This window comes from Squalius cephalus, assembly GCF_949319135.1.
Source record: "Squalius cephalus genome assembly, chromosome: 25".
Taxonomy (NCBI): Eukaryota; Metazoa; Chordata; class Actinopteri; order Cypriniformes; family Leuciscidae; genus Squalius; species Squalius cephalus.
The window spans coordinates 15,860,754-15,877,941 of record NC_137146.1 but is presented as its reverse complement, the minus strand read 5'-3'; the positions used below and the strand labels follow the sequence as shown (position 1 = coordinate 15,877,941).

General features: G+C 40.4%; 1 protein-coding gene across 2 annotated transcripts in view; it reads left to right on the top strand.

Annotated features, from left to right (window-relative positions):
- The window catches only part of stau2 (staufen double-stranded RNA binding protein 2), a 121,052-nt gene extending 108,495 nt beyond the window's left edge, over positions 1 to 12,557 (top strand). Inside the window, exons 14-15 of one of the 2 annotated variants that reach the window (XM_079862415.1) lie at positions 2,772 to 2,878; positions 11,365 to 12,557. In XM_079862415.1, the coding sequence (XP_079718541.1) occupies positions 2,772 to 2,878; positions 11,365 to 11,458 (201 nt within the window). In that variant the 3' untranslated portion in view covers positions 11,459 to 12,557. The remainder of the gene's footprint in view (positions 1 to 2,771; positions 2,879 to 11,364) is intronic. The other variant, XM_079862416.1, reaches the window with a different exon arrangement.
- The last annotated feature ends 4,631 nt before the right edge of the window (positions 12,558 to 17,188 follow it).

Here is a 17,188-nt window from a genome sequence, read left to right as displayed (position 1 = left end):
AAAGGGCTCCTTAAATGGATAAATATATGTGCTGTGATAGAATGACTTTTCAGCGTTCGCAGTGATTTGACTGTCGTCCCTGCAGATGTGATGGCATAAACTCACTAATGTGGCTCATCGTCATGGACCGCACTCATTTCCCGTGCTTTGGCCAGCTCAACTGAAATTTTCACATTAGCACATGATGAACCATTCTTTGAGATGTTAAGTCAGAGTCTGGGCTTTTGTCAAGGTTCTGCAAGTAGGATTGGATTTGTTTCAGGCCTGTCCTATTTATTGACTATGAGGCTTTCCGACTGTTAAAACTGGCCCTGAAAAGCAACCATTTAAGCCACACTTAAAAATATATGAACATATATGTATATACACTACTGTTCAAAAGTTTGACGTCAGTAAGAATTATTTTAAATAAAAACTTTTATTGAGTAAAGATGCATTAAACTGGTCAGAAGTGACAAAAGATATTTATAGTGTTTTTAATGTTTGATTTTTAATAAATTACATTCTTTTAAACTTTATATTCATAAAAAAAATCCTGAAAGAAAATTAGGCTTTCCACAACAATACAGCAGCACAACTGTTTTCAACATTGACAATAATGAGAAATGTTTCTTGATCAGCAAACCATCATATTAGAATGATTTCTGAAGGATCATGTGACGCTGAAGACTGGAGTAATGTTGAAAAGTCATCGTTGTCATCTCAGGAATAAATTCTACATTAAAATATATTGAATTAATAATATAAAACCGTTATTTTAAGTATCTTTGATCAAATAATTGGCCTTGGTGAGAACAAGAGACATTTATAAACTGTTATATACAATAATATCGACTCCAAACTATTGAACAGTTTTTGCATAATTTTTATTTATATTTTTGTGTGTTTTAAAAGACAAAAAATTGGACACTTCTTGGTAACCAAATGTTAGTGGGTTGTTTGCAGATGCCATTCGGTTTGATGTTTTGCATCAAAGTCAATAACATTTTAGACATGTTTAAGTGTAAATGAAACATCGGACCACTATGTACTATATCCTTCATAGTATAAATATGATTGATCTAAGATCATGTGATATTAGATACATAATACTCATCAAAGTCTGTTCCATCTGATATGGACACACACATATAGATGCAACAGGGTGCCTGACACAATTAGCTGCCGTTATTTGATCCGGCCAAATCCTGATTAATCAGGGTGAGGAATGCACACACATCTGTGCGTGTGTGGTGTCCACGCCTCATGAGTGGGTTGGGGTGCTGGGGGGGTTTGGGTTCAGAGGGAATAGGCTGTCAGCTGTGAGAAATATGTCATGGTTGTTGCGTCCCAAGCTGCACATCTGGTGCTCATTGGCAGGATGCTGGAGAGAGCATCAGCCCCGACATCCAGGTGGACCTGCCAATTCTCAACCCGCTTCTGTCACTGCGAGGGTGTCCCCTCAGCAACTGCACGCTTTTCTCGCACTCTGTCCCTCTTGAGCCATGATTCTCAGTCACACTCATTTTCTTTTGACCTGCTGAACGAGGCTTCAGGGATTGTGACAGATATGCCGACTATCATGTTCTGTAAGATTTCTGAACGTCCACTTGAGAAGAGAAGCATCTGCCTGTAATCTCTGATGGCCAACTCGCATTCAGTCCTGCAGGGATACACTTCCTTTTTATAAATGATGCATTTAAGGCGATTATGTGCATTTGATAGGGCTTGGTAAAACCAAACATTCATTTTGGAACTTGGATTCAGTTGTCCACCTCATACAGATACATGTTGAATGGAAGTGACAGGAAGAGGAATTTGTTGAATTGCAATACAAACACTATCTCACAACAAAGGAATTTCATTAGTCTTACACAAGTTTTAGGACATTGGGAAATTGCATTAATAAGATTGGTGCTTTTTGTGGTTCCTTTTTAACTTATTAGATTTCCAGTGTTTTTATTGAAAAAAAAAAATGTTTTCATTAATTGAAATAAAGCTGAAATAAAAGAAATATTAGATGAAAAACTTAAACTTAGAAAATCTGCCTTGGCAACTAACTGAAATAAATAAATCGAAGTACTTCAATTACAAAAACTTAAATATAAATTATATAAAAATATAAAAAAATAAATAAAACTGAGTGCACAATTTCAACCACATTATAATTAACGTTTTAATATTATACGTTTTAAAAAAAGATTTCAGTCTGATCATAAAAAATATTTTTAGAGTTCTGGAAAATGTATTGTTCTTCATATATGAAATACAAATGTCTGTAAGTGCCATTCTAAACATTTAAACTAACAACAAATATATGTCAGTACATTTTTATTCTACTTCAGTTAAGTCTTTTTATGTTACTTTACCAGTTTTAAACTTATGGATAAACTTAATGGATTTTTTGAAGTCTCTCATTGGCTTTGGACTCAATGACTTTTTGGAGCAAAACAGGATATTAGTTACACCTGTGTTATCAGACGTTATTATTTCAGCACACTTTGTCTCCACACTTGATTTATTGCTAATTTTTTGCATATCGGCCCACAGCGTGGCTGATCGGCAACGTAAATCCCACTCATTGGCTGGAGGACATGCAAGCCAGAAAACGTTGACCTAATAACATTAGATAAACGTTAGATAAACAGAGATCTGGAAAGAGCCAAACAAAACAGAGGGAGCAGAAAGCGTCCTGTCAGTCTCAGGTTTCTGATAGTAAGTGTTATTTAAAAAGCAGCTGATGTGTGTTATGTTGTCTTACTCAAAGCCATCTGTTTCCTTACCTCACACAGGCTGCTCTTAGTGCCTTGAAACAGCTGTCAGAACAAGGACTGGACCCAGTGGATGGACCAATCGAGGTGGAAAATGGATCATGTGACATGTATGTACACACAGAGCCGTAAGTACGCCACTTCACCCGCACCTCCACCAACACCTCCATTTCAGCAAGGATCACATATGTAAATGACTCCCAACCAGAAGAAATCTGTCATGGTCTCGATGACGTTATATAAATGACAAAAGTGCTCAGAGGCAGTCTGGGTAGCCATTGCCTTTTATGTAAACTGTTAGGAGATTCTCGAGATGATTTAACGAAACGGACATGATTTATACCTTTTTCCATTTAAATATTTACAGATCATCATGTTAGCAGCCTTGAAATGCTTCCCATGTGTTGTTCCAAGCAGAGTTAGCTTAATTTAAGCCAATATATTGGCCTGATTCTGGCATAAACCAGAATTAAATCAGTGTTTTGAATGCTGTTCCGAAATTCATGATGTAAGAACAGTTCATTTCATAAGTAAATATAAGTTTATTTATTTTCACAACTGTCACTGTAAGTATACAGCACTGTTTGAATGATTAATTATAAGTTGTGTAATAAGGGTGGGGACACAAAATAAAATGCATTATTTTTGCTCATGAATATTCATTTTGCGATTTGACAGTCCTAATTGATTTGCATAATGGAATATCTTATGCGTCTGTTTCATTAATTAGTTGTTTTATGTAAGCGGCTGCAGTGTTTTTTTCTCTGTACTGCGGTCAACCAAAACAAAATTCTCAAAATATGATTTCCCACCCCAAAAAGTGGAGGAGAATTTATACAGATATGACGCTCCGGTTTTAATGGTTGGTTTTCACCTGAATATGCAAAATAATGAAAGCTTTTTGACTAAATTAACTTTAATTTCACTGCCAGGAAAACAAACCAAAAATATTGATGACTCATCTTGCACGAGAGGTCTATCCAGATTTTTGGCCAATCATATTCTCTCTAGAATGAAAGCATCCCTCCACCTAATTTGATTAGCAAAGAAAAAGTAGCAAATAGGGGTGGGTGGTATACTGACAGATTCGATTAACCGGTAGAAATTTGTCAACCGGTAGATATTTTGGACTATTGTCTCTATCGTGGCTACGCTCACGTGACGTTGCTGTGCAGCGCTGTTACGAAAGCTTTTCATTTGCATGTGTTTTTAAGCTTTGTGGTTTAAAAACAAGTGATTTTAAACCGTTTAGGCGCAATAAGCAGAGAAAGAGAACTCATTCCGGTATATGCGTGCCCTGTCTGAGAGACGAACACACATGAAGCCGTTGCTCATAAAGCACGTGAGAACAGAACTTCCATTTTTGCAAGTATCCTCGTAAACACAGTCATTTATGTCTTAAGTGAATGTAAAGGGTTGAGAGGAAAAAACGCAGTTGAATAAGTATATTGGATCCGTGCATTTGGTCTTAAAGTGACAGCAGCCTAATATACCTGCTGCCGTTTGTGTCATTAATGATAATCAAACAACAAAAAAGAGCTCTCAATGCTCTTTACTGAATCACTTTTGTAACTTTAATAAGAACTAGTGCAAAGTGCCCGTGCAAAATCAGTTTTTGTTTGTGTTTTTAGTAATTGTTGGTTTGGTGTGTTTGAGTGCTCATTGTTACAATTACACAGCAAAAGATCAGTGACATTTTTATTTGTGCTTGGTAGAAAGCAAATACTGATACTGACATAATGACATACAATAAATATGGAAAATTGAACTACAAGATTGAGGGAGCAGGCTACACCGTGAACTCCGAGAAAATGCTACGCTTGAGCAAACAGTTTCTGAATAGGCTACTACAAATGATGGCCGTGAAAGAGACTGTGAACGCATTGAATAGGATATGTTTAGTTGGTGAATAGCATATGCTACTATTACACAGTAACGATAACGTTAAAGGAGAACTCCAGTCAATTTTAACATTGAGCTCATTTTTTTTGAGTGATTCCTTCAGAGTGAACACGGGTGAATCTGACTGCAGTAGATGTGAAAGATATGAATAAAAATTATGTTATTTCAGCCAGCGCATACCTGTATTTACATCCTGTTTTCGGTTGAAGTCCACAGTAGTCGATTGTCGAGTTCGGGCGCATGATCGTACGTACTAAACCTATGCGCGTGAACTCGACAATCGATTACTGTGGGCTTCGACCGAAAACAGGATGTAAATACAGGTATTTGCGCTGGCTGAAATAACATCATTTTTATTCATATCTTTCACATCTACTGCAGTCAGATTCACCCGTGTTCACTCTGAAGGAATCACTCACATGACCTGTGCACTTGTAATGACACATCAAGGATGTTAAGAGGCTAAAAGCAGGTTTAAAACTTGCCCCATTGAAGTCAACAGGGTGCAAATTTTAAAAAGAGAATAACACGGTGTAGGCAACACCGATTTTTGTCGTTGTTCTCTGTATTGACAGCACTCCAAATTTACAAAAAAATTTGCTCAATGTTAAAATTGACCAGAGTTCTCCTTTAAGCGCACTAGAATAAAATATAATATTCAGAAATAAACAGTGTAGCTGACTTACAGATTCAGTTAACATCCACAAATGAATAAGCGCGACGATTCAGGGAGCAGGCTACACAGTGAACTCTGACAAAACGCTACTTAAGCTCCGCTGCTTTCTTCGACCCTCTCTGTCTCTGGGCCTGCGCTGTGCTCACTCAGTGTCAGTGTCAGTGTGAGAGGGGGAATGGCCTCTGGTCCTGCGCTGTGCTCACTCAGTGTCAATGTGAGGGGGGAGTGGCCAGCTGTGCTCACTCAGTGTCAGTGTGAGAGGGGGAGTGGCCTCTGGTCCTGCGCTGTGCTCACTCAGTGTCAATGTGAGGGGGGAGTGGCCAGCTGTGCTCACTCAGTGTCAGTGTGAGAGGGGGAGTGGCCTGCGCTGTGCTCACTCAGTGTCAGTGTGAGAGGGGGAATGGCCTCTGGTCCTGCGCTGTGCTCACTCAGTGTCAATGTGAGGGGGGAGTGGCCAGCTGTGCTCACTCAGTGTCAGTGTGAGAGGGGGAGTGGCCTCTGGTCCTGCGCTGTGCTCACTCAGTGTCAGTGTGAGAGGGGGAGTGGCCTCTGGTCCTGTGCTGTGCTCACTCATTATGCAGTGTGAGAGGGGGAGGGGCCAGCAGTGCTCACTCAGTGTCAGTGTGAGAGGGGGAGTGGCCTGCGCTGTGCTCACTCAGTGTCAGTGTGAGAGGGGGAGTGGCCTCTGGTCCTGCGCTGTGCTCACTCAGTGTCAATGTGAGGGGGGAGTGGCCAGCTGTGCTCACTCAGTGTCAGTGTGAGAGGGGGAGTGGCCTCTGGTCCTGCGCTGTGCTCACTCAGTGTCAGTGTGAGAGGGGGAATGGCCTCTGGTCCTGCGCTGTGCTCACTCAGTGTCAATGTGAGGGGGGAGTGGCCAGCTGTGCTCACTCAGTGTCAGTGTGAGAGGGGGAGTGGCCTCTGGTTCTGCGCTGTGCTCACTCAGTGTCAGTGTGAGAGGGGGAATGACCTCTGGTCCTGCGCTGTGCTCACTCAGTGTCAATGTGAGGGGGGAGTGGCCAGCTGTGCTCACTCAGTGTCAGTGTGAGAGGGGGAGTGGCCTCTGGTCCTGAGCTGTGCTCACTCAGTGTCAGTGTGAGAGGGGGAGTGGCCTCTGGTCCTGCGCTGTGCTCACTCAGTGTCAGTGTGAGAGGGGGAGTGGCCTCTGGTCCTGCGCTGTGCTCACTCATTATGCAGTGTGAGAGGGGGAGGGGCCAGCAGTGCTCACTCAGTGTCAGTGTGAGAGGGGGAGTGGCCTGCGCTGTGCTCACTCAGTGTCAGTGTGAGAGGGGGAGTGGCCTCTGGTCCTGCGCTGTGCTCACTCAGTGTCAGTGTGAGAGGGGGAGTGGCCAGTTGTGCTCACTCAGTGTCAGTGTGAGAGGGGGAGTGGCCTCTGGTCCTGTGCTGTGCTCACTCAGTATGCAGTGTGAGACGGGGAGTGGCCAGTTGTGCTCACTCAGTGTGCAGTGTGAGAGGGGGAGTGGCCTGCGCTGTGCTCACTCAGTGTCAGTGTGAGAGGGGGAGTGGCCTGCGCTGTGCTCACTCAGTGTGCAGTGTGAGAGGGGGAGTGGCCTGCGCTGTGCTCACTCAGTGTCAGTGTGAGAGGGGGAGTGGCCTGCGCTGTGCTCACTCAGTGTGCAGTGTGAGAGGGGGAGTGGCCTGCGCTGTGCTCACTCAGTGTCAGTGTGAGAGGGGGAGTGGCCTGCGCTGTGCTCACTCAGTGTCAGTGTGAGAGGGGGAGTGGCCTGCGCTGTGCTCACTCAGTGTGCAGTGTGAGAGGGGGAGTGGCCTGCGCTGTGCTCACTCAGTGTCAGTGTGAGAGGGGGAGTGGCCTGCGCTGTGCTCACTCAGTGTCAGTGTGAGGGGGGAGTGGCCAGCTGTGCTCACTCAGTGTCAGTGTGAGAGGGGGAGTGGCCTCTGGTCCTGCGCTGTGCTCACTCAGTGTCAGTGTGAGAGGGGGAGTGGCCTCTGGTCCTGTGCTGTGCTCACTCATTATGCAGTGTGAGAGGGGGAGGGGCCAGCAGTGCTCACTCAGTGTCAGTGTGAGAGGGGGAGTGGCCTGCGCTGTGCTCACTCAGTGTCAGTGTGAGAGGGGGAGTGGCCTCTGGTCCTGCGCTGTGCTCACTCAGTGTCAATGTGAGGGGGGAGTGGCCAGCTGTGCTCACTCAGTGTCAGTGTGAGAGGGGGAGTGGCCTCTGGTCCTGCGCTGTGCTCACTCAGTGTCAGTGTGAGAGGGGGAGTGGCCTCTGGTCCTGCGCTGTGCTCACTCATTATGCAGTGTGAGAGGGGGAGGGGCCAGCAGTGCTCACTCAGTGTCAGTGTGAGAGGGGGAGTGGCCTGCGCTGTGCTCACTCAGTGTCAGTGTGAGAGGGGGAGTGGCCTCTGGTCCTGCGCTGTGCTCACTCAGTGTCAGTGTGAGAGGGGGAGTGGCCAGTTGTGCTCACTCAGTGTCAGTGTGAGAGGGGGAGTGGCCTCTGGTCCTGTGCTGTGCTCACTCAGTATGCAGTGTGAGAGGGGGAGTGGCCAGTTGTGCTCACTCAGTGTGCAGTGTGAGAGGGGGAGTGGCCTGCGCTGTGCTCACTCAGTGTCAGTGTGAGAGGGGGAGTGGCCTGCGCTGTGCTCACTCAGTGTGCAGTGTGAGAGGGGGAGTGGCCTGCGCTGTGCTCACTCAGTGTCAGTGTGAGAGGGGGAGTGGCCTGCGCTGTGCTCACTCAGTGTCAGTGTGAGAGGGGGAGTGGCCTGCGCTGTGCTCACTCGGTGTCAGTGTGAGAGGGGGAGTGGCCTGCGCTGTGCTCACTCAGTGTGCAGTGTGAGAGGGGGAGTGGCCTGCGCTGTGCTCACTCAGTGTCAGTGTGAGAGGGGGAGTGGCCTGCGCTGTGCTCACTCAGTGTCAGTGTGAGAGGGGGAGTGGCCTGCGCTGTGCTCACTCGGTGTCAGTGTGAGAGGGGGAGTGGCCTGCGCTGTGCTCACTCAGTGTGCAGTGTGAGAGGGGGAGTGGCCTGCGCTGTGCTCACTCAGTGTGCAGTGTGAGAGGGGGAGTGGCCTGCGCTGTGCTCACTCAGTGTCAGTGTGAGAGGGGGAGTGGCCTGCGCTGTGCTCACTCAGTGTCAGTGTGAGAGGGGGAGTGGCCTCTGATCCTGCGCTGTGCTCACTCAGTGTCAGTGGGAGAGGGGGAGTGGCCAGTTGTGCTCACTCAGTGTCAGTGTGAGAGGGGGAGTGGCCTCTGGTCCTGCGCTGTGCTCACTCAGTGTCAGTGTGAGAGGGGGAGTGGCCTGTGCTGTGCTCACTCAGTGTCAGTGTGAGAGGGGGAGTGACCTACAGGCCTACAAGCTGACTTACAGATTCAGTTAACATCCACAAATGAATAAGCGGGACGATTCAGGGAGCAGGCTACACAGTGAACTCTGAAAAAAGCTACGTTTGAGGAAACAGTTTGTGAATAGGCTACTACAAATGATGGCCGTGAATAAAATAGAAGTAACAGTGTAGCTGACTTAATGTTTAGCTGACAGTGTGTCTATGTCATAATGTTTATTTTTAAACCACAACCTTCTAAGTGATTCTTTTACCGATATACTTACCGATATCTTTTGCATTTCTAATCCAAACAACGTCAAACTTGGCACTGCACTTACTCGTGCCCGTAGCGAGACACCTGTCAAGTTTGAAATCCATCGGACTAATGGTTCGAGAGATAAACACACACACACACACACACACAAACACACACACACACACACACAGACAGACAGACGTTTCTGTAATTTATAGATAGATAGATAGATAGATAGATAGATAGATAGATAGATAGATAGATAGATAGATAGATAGATAGATAGATAGGTGTAGGCCTATATTTAATTTACACAGTGAATACTATGCAGTGACATTTATGTTTGATTACTTTATACAATGTATGTAGTATTATTATTTCTAGCACTTGTTTTTTAGGTAGGCTAGGTTTATTTCATTTGTTGTTCTATTGCAGTTTGTTTTCCTATTTGCTTGTAATTAGTTTCTTTGTTCTTATTTTATCACTGTTTATTTGTCTTTAATAAGCTTTAGAGGTTTTTTTGGACAGGCTAGTATTAGTTTTTTGTGATATTGAAATTGGTGACAAGAATTCTGAAATTTCAGTGGTAACAAAAATCATAAAAATCTTTTTTTAAAGCAAAAAAAATAACTATATCATGATATATATCATTATCGTGATATACTCATATTGTGATGTAAGATTTTGGCTATTGGAACTACAGGCTATTGGAAGGAGCCCTTAAACTTCCTGTTTCAGTAGGAAACATGTCAGCGCAGGAAAGAGAACTACTCGTCAACCCATTTTATGTGGTATTTAGTTAGTACACACACACACACACAAACACACACACACACACACAGTATAGTAAATATCAGTGGCAGGTGGAGCTCCTTTCTGATTTTGAGCTGCAGAGACGGACATGATTTGTCCTTTAAATGTCAACGTCTGAAACCTGGCAGCTCATTTCACTTAATCACTAAAAGGATTACAGACACACACACACACACACTATATATATACTGGCTGAGCTTATCAAATTCACAGAGTGCTTGATGCACACGCACACAATATGCATTTTCCTTCAGTGGTATTGCCCACTTCCCCAATCTGTCCAGCCGCAGTGGAAACCCTCACTCCACTGAACTTCATGTCTTTGCATGATCTTTATCCTCCTGTAATCAGAGGGATTGCTGTGGGAAAAATGAATCTCTGTCATATCCGTGATGAACAGGGCGCTGGAGAATGAAATATGAGAATGGAAATGATAGACACACCAGAACGGAAATCACTCCAACCCGTTCAAGAATATTTTCATAGTAGGTGTGCCTAGGAAAAGGTTAGAGAAATGTTTATTTACAGTGGCTTCAGCTTCTCAGTGCAGCCGTGAGCTAGAACAGAACAAAGAGGAAAAATTACCCAGTTCAGCAGCCCATATAGGTCACAATGAAAGGGGCTGATGGGAGGGAAACACTTCAGTAAGAATCATTAAGATCCATTCTACTGCTCCTCACTACCGTTCAAAACGTTTTAAAGATTTTTGACAATTTATTTGATCAAAAATACAGTAAAAACTGGTATTATGTGAAATATTATTACAATACAAAATAATGGTTTTCTATTTTAATGTATGTAAAATGTGATTTATTCCTGTGGTGACAGCTGAATTTTCAGCATCATTACTCCAGTCTTCAGTGTCACATGATCCTTCAGAAATTATAATAATATGCTGATTTGCTTCTTAAGTAAGTGATTTGGTGCTGTGTAGTGTTTTTGTGGAAGGTGTGATACATTCTAAGTTCTAAAGAACACCATTTGTTTAAAATAGAAATCTTTTTCAACATAAAAAAAGCCTTTACAGTCACTTTTGATCAATTTAATGTGTGCTTGATGAATTAAGATTTGACCATACTTTTGAATGGTGGTGTGCATTATGAAATATGAATTCATAATGTTTATTATTTATTTTATTATACTTAATTTTTTAATCGTTTGCCTTTATATTTATTACGGATTTGATCAATAATTCTGTATTTTGTATATTTTATATTAATTGTATTATTTATTATTTACTGTTTTTAGGTTTTGTATTATATATTTATATTATTGTATTGTATTATTATTAGTGCTGTCAAATCAATTTATCACGATTAATCGCATCTAACAAAAGTTTGTAAATATTTGTGTGTGCGTTTATATATATATATACATACATGATATATATTTACAAACTTTTATGTTAAATGCGCTAAATTATGTTAAATTGATTAATCGAGTTGACAGCACTATTATTATTATCATCTAACAGTATAATAATAGTGCTGCCAAATCGATTAATCGCATTTAAAATAAATGTTTGTAAATATATGTTATGTACACTACACACATAATATATATTTACAAACTTTAATGTTAAATGCGATTAATCGATTTGACAGCACTTTGTTATTATTATTGTTACCATCTAACAGCATTTTTGGTTAATCATAATTAATCTTCATTTGCAGACAAGCGAAACGTCTGGCCGAAAGGACAGACAACAAACCGACTAACTCAGGCACCACTGCTCAGGACTGCAAGGATTCAAAGGCCGTCGTCTAGGAGCTGATCCCACCCTTCTGCCCCGAAAGCCCCCACGACCGCCGCTGCATCCTTCTACACGTGTCAACATGCAATATGGTGGATGTGTCTCATGAATACGAAATGACAAAAAAAAAAATGCATTCTTTGAGTCTATGTGAAGACAACACTATCTTAACACAACATTTATTTACTCTAGAGTTAACTAAAAAGAGCAAGCAAGTGAACTTAAAAAAAAAAAATTATAAAAATGTAATGCATGGTAATGTTTAAAAATCAAGGGAAATTTCCCCATTTGATAGATGTTTGAATATTATTTTCACCTTGCCTCGAAGTGATATGGATTTAAACAGGCTTATGTCATGCCATTAGTATAAACAAAACATTATTGGGGAAAACAAAGTTGTGTATCTTAGTTGGGGGGGTTATATTATTTTCCTTTTCTCTTTAATCTATGAATAATAATGCTTGAGTATTTAAGTATTAACCAATGCCAGTGCTGTGAAGTCGTAGTTGTTGTCTTCATATATAGTCACCCAGCTTACCGTGTATGCTGACATAAAGCATTCATCTATCTATATGGATGTATATGACTTGTAGAAAATCATACGCAGAGGAAAAGAAAAACATATACTACGAGTGTAAACCAATGGATAAAGCTGACGCTAGAGGTGAGCAGCACAGGATCACGGCCAAACAGCTGATACACGGTATCCAGTTGAACAAACTTGCCTCTTGCCTTCTATAAAGTTCCTTGAAATTAGAATTTCATTCAAGATACTTGACAGAAACACAAGAGGCCCTGCATAGTGATCCGTGCCTCTTTAGCAAAGTCCTGTTTGACGATTGTTCTCTTCTTCCTTCGGTTTTGTCCAGCACATCTACACCTATGTTGTGTGTTGTATTGACTCGATACATCAACTGAGTGCTTTTAAGGACTGCATTCTGGAGAAAAGAGAGGCTATAGACAGGCTGTCTTTTCGAAACGAAAGAGTCATAAAATTATCTGAAACTGGTAACTCACTGGAAGAGTGTTTTTCTCTCCCTGAAGATATACAGTTTTATAACAGACTTGTCAGTTACTTAAAATGCAGTAAAATCACGTCAGTTCATGTTGAAACCATTGTTGTCTGTTGTCTTCTTTTCTAGTCGATTTTACATTTTATGCCAGGATGTTTCTAATAGTTTCTATATATTTCCAGGTTTAAATGGAAAAAGAAAATCCCCCATTTTATGTCCTAAAGACTGAGATTTATGGACTCCAGTGTACATAAATCCAGAAAAATTGGTATCTAACACATCTTGATAAGTTCCGAATTATCATGTTCTTTGTAGCTACACAACCGGATTCATATTTTCCAGCCAACACATGGGTGTGAATTAAAAACCACAGGCGATTTGCTCAAGCATATGGTGTAGTGCTGTGTCATACCTAAAGGGACTTTAAGGCGCAGTAACACATGAACGGTCATCCATGAGTGTTTCAGGCATTGCGACAGTGGGCTAAAAATAAATCCATACTATAAGTCCATTCAGTATCACCAAGGAAACAGTCATTCATTCATAGCTAGAGGAAGATTCCTTCTCTATATCATTGCCGTATAAGTCCAAGCTCATATTCTTCAGCAGATGGAATAACAAATCTATTAGCAAATGTGTGGTCATATTATTGCCATTTTGCAGGCAACAAATGCTCTATTGTTTATAGTGTAGTGATGTATGAAGTACCACTCACACAGAAATCATTTTCAAACCAAACGTGGCAAATCCGTGACCAACTTGAACCCATTGCGAAATCTGAATGGGGAAATCTTTCGCCCTCGCATGAAATTTCTGATTGCGTGGTTTCCCAATGAAATGACTGGATTTCGCCCACAAAAATTCACCAAACAGTAAATGTGACCGCACCTTTATGCAATAAATCTTAGCAAATGTATAGCAATATGCTAAAAACAAACAGAACACCTTAGAAAGTATGTAGCTACGTGCTAAACATCACTCGTAACTCAGCAAATTGTGTAGCTAGTACACGCTAAAAATTAGCACCTTTATACATGTATAGCAACATTCCACTCAGATTCTTAGCAAATATTTAGCAATTCCCTAAAAACACCCAGAACACCTTGGCAAAAGAATAGCAACATGTTAAAAAACAACATTAGCAATGCATAAAAAAAAACTCTTAGCAAATTTATAGCAAGGTGTTAAAAACACCCAGGACATAGTGAATGTATAGTAAGGTACTAAAAACACTCAAAACACCTTAGCACTTATCAAATATATAGCAACATGCTAAAAACACTCAGAACACCTTAGCACTTAGCAAATATAGCAACATGCTAAAATCACTCAGAACACCTTAGCACTTATCAAATATATAGCAACATGCTAAAAACACTCAGAACACCTTAGCACTTATCAAATATATAGCAACATGCTAAAAACACTCAGAACACCTTAGCACTTAGCAAATATAGCAACATGCTAAAAACACTCAGAATACCTTAGCACTTATCAAATATATAGCAACATGCTAAAAACACTCAGAATACCTTAGCACTTAGCAAATATATAGCAACATGCTAAAAACACTCAGAACACCTTAGCACTTATCAAATATATAGCAACATGCTAAAAAAACTCAGAACACCTTAGCACTTATCAAATATATAGCAACATGCTAAAAACACTCAGAACACCTTAGCACTTATCAAATATAGCAACATGCTAAAACCACTCAGAACACCTTAGCACTTATCAAATATAGCAACATGCTAAAAACACTCAGAACACCTTAGCACTTATCAAATATAGCAACATGCTAAAACCACTCAGAACACCTTAGCACTTAGCAAATATAGCAACATGCTAAAAACACTCAGAATACCTTAGCACTTATCAAATATATAGCAACATGCTAAAATCACTCAGAACACCTTAGCACTTATCAAATATATAGCAACATGCTAAAAACACTCAGAACACCTTAGCACTTATCAAATATATAGCAACATGCTAAAAACACTCAGAACACCTTAGCACTTATCAAATATATAGCAACATGCTAAAAACACTCAGAACACCTTAGCACTTATCAAATATAGCAACATGCTAAAAACACTCAGAACACCTTAGCACTTATCAAATATATAGCAACATGCTAAAATCACTCAGAACACCTTAGCACTTATCAAATATATAGCAACATGCTAAAATCACTCAGAACACCTTAGCACTTATCAAATATATAGCAACATGCTAAAATCACTCAGAACACCTTAGCACTTATCAAATATATAGAAACATGCTAAAAACACTCAGAACACCTTAGCACTTATCAAATATATAGCAACATGCTAAAAACACTCAGAACACCTTAGCACTTATCAAATATAGCAACATGCTAAAACCACTCAGAATACCTTAGCACTTATCAAATATAGCAACATGCTAAAAACACTCAGAACACCTTAGCACTTATCAAATATATAGCAACATGCTAAAAACACTCAGAACACCTTAGCACTTATCAAATATATAGCAACATGCTAAAAACACTCAGAACACCTTAGCACTTAGCAAATATAGCAACATGCTAAAAACACTCAGAATACCTTAGCACTTATCAAATATATAGCAACATGCTAAAAACACTCAGAATACCTTAGCACTTAGCAAATATAGCAACATGCTAAAAACACTCAGAACACCTTAGCATGTTGCTATATATTTGATAAGTGCTATGGTATAGCAACATGCTAAAAACGCTCACAACACCTTAGCACTTAGCAAATATAGCAACATGCTAAAAACACTCAGAACACCTTAGCACTTATCAAATAGCAATACGCTAAAAACACTCTGAGCACCTAGCAAATGTTTAGCAACCCCCTAAAACCCCTCAAAGCACATTAGCAAATGCATAGCAACATGCTAAACTAGCAACACTATAGCAATGTGTTAAAAACACTAAGAACACCATAGCAAAACAATAATGATGTGCTAAAAATCACTCAGAACACCTTAGCAAATGTATAGCAGCGCCTTGGTAACACCCACAACACTAGCATTGTGGTAGTGAGTTTTGTTTAGAATAAAAAAAAAATCTTTGTTTTCATTACATTGGCTGGTTCCTGTGGAGGAGAGACTGTATGTGTCCTCTGGGCAATGAAGATCAATCAGTCTCACTGTGTCGTACATAAATGAGAGGGTCTTCATCAATTACAGTAGCTCCATTAATGTGGAAGCTAATCTTTAACAACCCCATTCAGTTTGGGAAGAAGAAACTCAATACGAAGGCTGATGGATTGACTGTAGTTTCCTTTAAATTACCTCTTTATTTTTTGTTATCTCTTAACGTACTGATATTGATTTAGCATGTTGCTTGTAGTTTGCTTGTTCATTTAGCATGCTGATTGTAGTTGTATGTACCAATATCCCTGATATGCCTCATATACAGCAAGATATTTTTTTATCTTTAATGAATAACTGTCGATGAAATTAAATATGTCGTCATTCAATTGTTATGCTGTGGAGAATTGATCTGTCCAGTTTGACCCATATAAAGCTGTTAACTCTGGCTTTTTTGCTATGGGGAAACAAAGTTTATTGATTTTTCCACCAGAATTAAGTGTTATCGACCCTTTTAAAGCTTAATTAGTGCTTATGTTACTCTACTGAGTGAAAGGAAAAAGAAATCCCTCAGTATGTGCTAGGGAAGCATTTCATCTTGTGTTTTGAATTTCTGGCACGGTAAAGCCTAATTATTTTCTTAGTGGGGAGCTGCATCAGTAGACTGATCCTATCTGACAATTACTGCAGCTGTGGGAGTTTTGATGTGTCAATATTTCTCTGTCTTTGTATTAACAGTAATCTCTTAGTACGGACCATCAGTCAGGCCAATTACCCGACTCAGGCCTCCGCTGCAGGCTACTGACGTCTGTTGCCTTAAGATCAGTGCTTTTCAACACTTGAAGACCATTGGCTGCCCAAAGAAAGGGATGTCTGCAAGGCCCATTGTGAAAGGTGACCAGATTTCTTGCAGATTTACTTACTAGACTTACTCTTAAATGGAAACATTTCCTAGGTCAGTATGTAATTGAAATCTCACTTGGTATTATCTTTGAATACAAATTGGGGATAATGCATTTTTTTCTATTTTTGTTTTTTTTAATTGTGGGTTCCATAATGATATGGAATGGTATGATATTTGCGGGTCAAAATGACCCAGACTGTTTTAACACAATTCACTGTCCATTATGTTACAATAAAATGAACAAAAACACATTACAAAATATGGTAACACTTTATTCCGATAGTCCACTTTAGACATTCTACTAACTATAAGTAACTTTGCAGCTACATGTCAACTAACTCTCATTCGATTATTAGTAGACTGTCTGCTTAATATTTGCTAACACTTCATTTTGTTGGTCCCCTAACAGATATTCTACTGACTATAAGTAACTTGGCAACTACAAGTCAACTTATTCTCCTAACCCGAACCCTAACCTAAAAGTCTACTACAGCCTACTAATACTCTAATGAGAGTTAGTTGACATGTAGTTGAAAAGTTACTAATAGTTAGTAGAATGTCTAAAGTGGACTATCGAAATAAAGTGTAACCCAAAAGGATGAAACTAAATAAATTATAAGAGAACATATAAATAAAACTATTTAACAAATATTTTACCATTTTCTAGGGGTGTAACAATAAATGCAACAATATGCATCATATCAAAAAATCTTTTC